This window comes from Tasmannia lanceolata, unplaced genomic scaffold (genome assembly GCF_043159265.1).
Source record: "Tasmannia lanceolata isolate RefF3 unplaced genomic scaffold, GAP_Taslan_0.1 ptg000018l, whole genome shotgun sequence".
In the NCBI taxonomy this organism is placed as follows: domain Eukaryota; kingdom Viridiplantae; phylum Streptophyta; class Magnoliopsida; order Canellales; family Winteraceae; genus Tasmannia; species Tasmannia lanceolata.
This window is the reverse complement of record NW_027518695.1, coordinates 27797739-27800000: the sequence shown is the minus strand read 5'-3', so window position 1 is coordinate 27800000 and position 2262 is coordinate 27797739. Positions and strand designations below refer to the sequence as shown.

The 2262-nt window shown below is 35.2% G+C and overlaps 1 protein-coding gene across 1 annotated transcript in view; it reads right to left on the bottom strand.

The window, feature by feature from the left end:
- Positions 1-672, bottom strand: part of CLT2 (CRT (chloroquine-resistance transporter)-like transporter 2) — a 23255-nt gene extending 22583 nt beyond the window's left edge. The window contains exon 1 of the mRNA XM_077360653.1: positions 134-672. Coding sequence (XP_077216768.1) covers positions 134-558 — 425 coding nt within the window. The 5' untranslated portion in view covers positions 559-672. The remainder of the gene's footprint in view (positions 1-133) is intronic.
- Between the last annotated feature and the right edge of the window lie 1590 nt (positions 673-2262).

Below are 2262 nucleotides of genomic sequence, written 5' to 3'. Positions count from 1 at the left end.
CCCTTCCCTACCCAACACCCATGATTTCTAAACCCAACCCACAAGAAAACCCAACCCAAGTTGCAGCCTTAGGTAAAACACACAAAAAAAACGAAAAGGGAAGGGAGCCAGGGAGCATTCACAGAAAAATTACCCGAAAGTTGTGACCTGAGCCAAAAAGAAGGGGTACTGCTTCATAGGAACAAGCGCGAGCTTATAGAGAACGCGATTGATGATTGCCAACAAGACAGTAATTGCAGAAGCAAGTGCAAGTCGTCCTCTATCCATGGCCAATTTCCCTTCATCATCTCCAACTATAGCGTTAATTCGGGAATTGGGTTTTCTTAGAAGCTTATGTTGAAGGTAAAATCTTGTGCTCTTGATGCTAGATAAGAGAGTAGAGAAGGTTTTTCCTGAGAAAGCACAAGAGTATCTAGGGTTTTGATGTGATGCCATGAGGACTATAGAAGGAGATTCGATCCCATGAGTGGTTCTGTACATGGTGGGAGAATGGTGAGGTTTGAAAGTGAGAGATGGACGAGAGATTCCCATAGAAAAAACACCCATACTTTTATTCATAACGTTTACGATTGTGAATATATATTTGAATACAACTAGGAAAGAAACAGAAAAAAAACAATGAAAGGACTCGACTCTCTTAAATTCCTAGAAAGAAACTAAATTTTCTCTAAAATCCTAAAATCTATTCTATTATAATATAGCAGGATTGGGGTTTCACTGTTCACGCCCACGTGGACAAGTCCCCTGTCCCGCCTTCGTCCTAAGTGGCATCCTTCTAAAAACACATGTGTTTTCTTTCTTCTTTTTTCCTCCCAGGTTTGTTAATCTTTTACTTCTTCTTAGGTTTTATTGCAGTTTGAATGGTGGGCATAAAACCTTTGTTTTTTTCCAGTTGTTAGTTGTTTTTATGCGAGTTAAATTAATATGTGGGATTGTATATCAAGTTTGGTTGTTGGAAATTGGAAATTTTAATTCTAGCTATTAGTTGATTTTCTACTAAGCATGGTTTCATGGATATATGTTAACCATGAGTTTGATATTGATTTTAGTTGTTGCGAATTGTTGATTCACTTCAAGTTAATTTGTTTATTTGGCTTTATGTTTGGAAAAAGATGAGATAGATTGCTTTCTTTGGCTCGGCTGTATAAGAAATTAATCTTTTCTGGATTTTCTGTTTTTAAGAAAGTAATATTTTGGTTTTTTTTTTATTTTTTTCCTAATTTCATTGTTTAACCTAGATAACAGCTTTTGGCGTGCGCTTTGAAGGACAATTTATAATTGACTGGCTACAACAATGGTAAAATAATTCATAATCAAAGTTCCACTTCAAAACTTTTTGTTGTTGGTCAAGTTTTCATCAATGGTGGGCATAAATCTTTTCTTTAGCTGATAGTTGCTTTTATGTGAGTTAAATTGATATGTGGGATTGTGTATTAATTTTGGTTGTTGGAAATTGGAAATTTTTAAGAGAAAACGGTTCCTACACATATGTGTAGAGAGTTCTCTACACACTAGCTTAAAATACAGTGGGGGCCCACATTGTTTGGGTGATCCAAGCCATCCATTTTAAAGGCCCTCACATAGATAGGGTGTCTACAAAAAATCAGATACATAGGATCATCCCAACCCTACGATTTGTGGAGGTAAAATGGATGTCTTTAAACCTTCACAAATTAGTCCATTTTTTGCCTCTACAGTTCGAATGGTTATGATGATCTTATGGATCTGATTTTTTATGGACACCCTATCTATGTGAGGGCCTTAAAAATGAATGGTTTGGATCACCCAAATAATGTGGCCCCCACTATATTTTAAGCTAGTGTGTAGATAACTTATCTACACATGTGTAGGAACCGTTTTCTCAATTTTTAATTCCAGCTATTAGTTGATTTTCTACTCATGGTTTAATGGATATTTGTTAACCATAAATTTCTTGAGTATCTCAATGTACAATGCAGAGTACAGTATCACATCAGATTTAATTAGACTGCATTACATCAAAAATCTTTAGAAACTGCCACCATGTATGCTCGAAACAAGCCATCTACATCACAAAACGAATCACAATACAGAGCTTTACAAACTAGCTTTCTCCTTCCTTTGTTATCCTCCCTAACCTCACAATTTTTGCATGATTTCCTATCTATCATCTATATGCATGTTAACAGAAACTATTTGTAATTTTTTTTTTATGTTTCACTATAAGATATACAAAACAATGAAATAATTGAAGGAAACATGATATTTTTGTGGCGTTTTCAA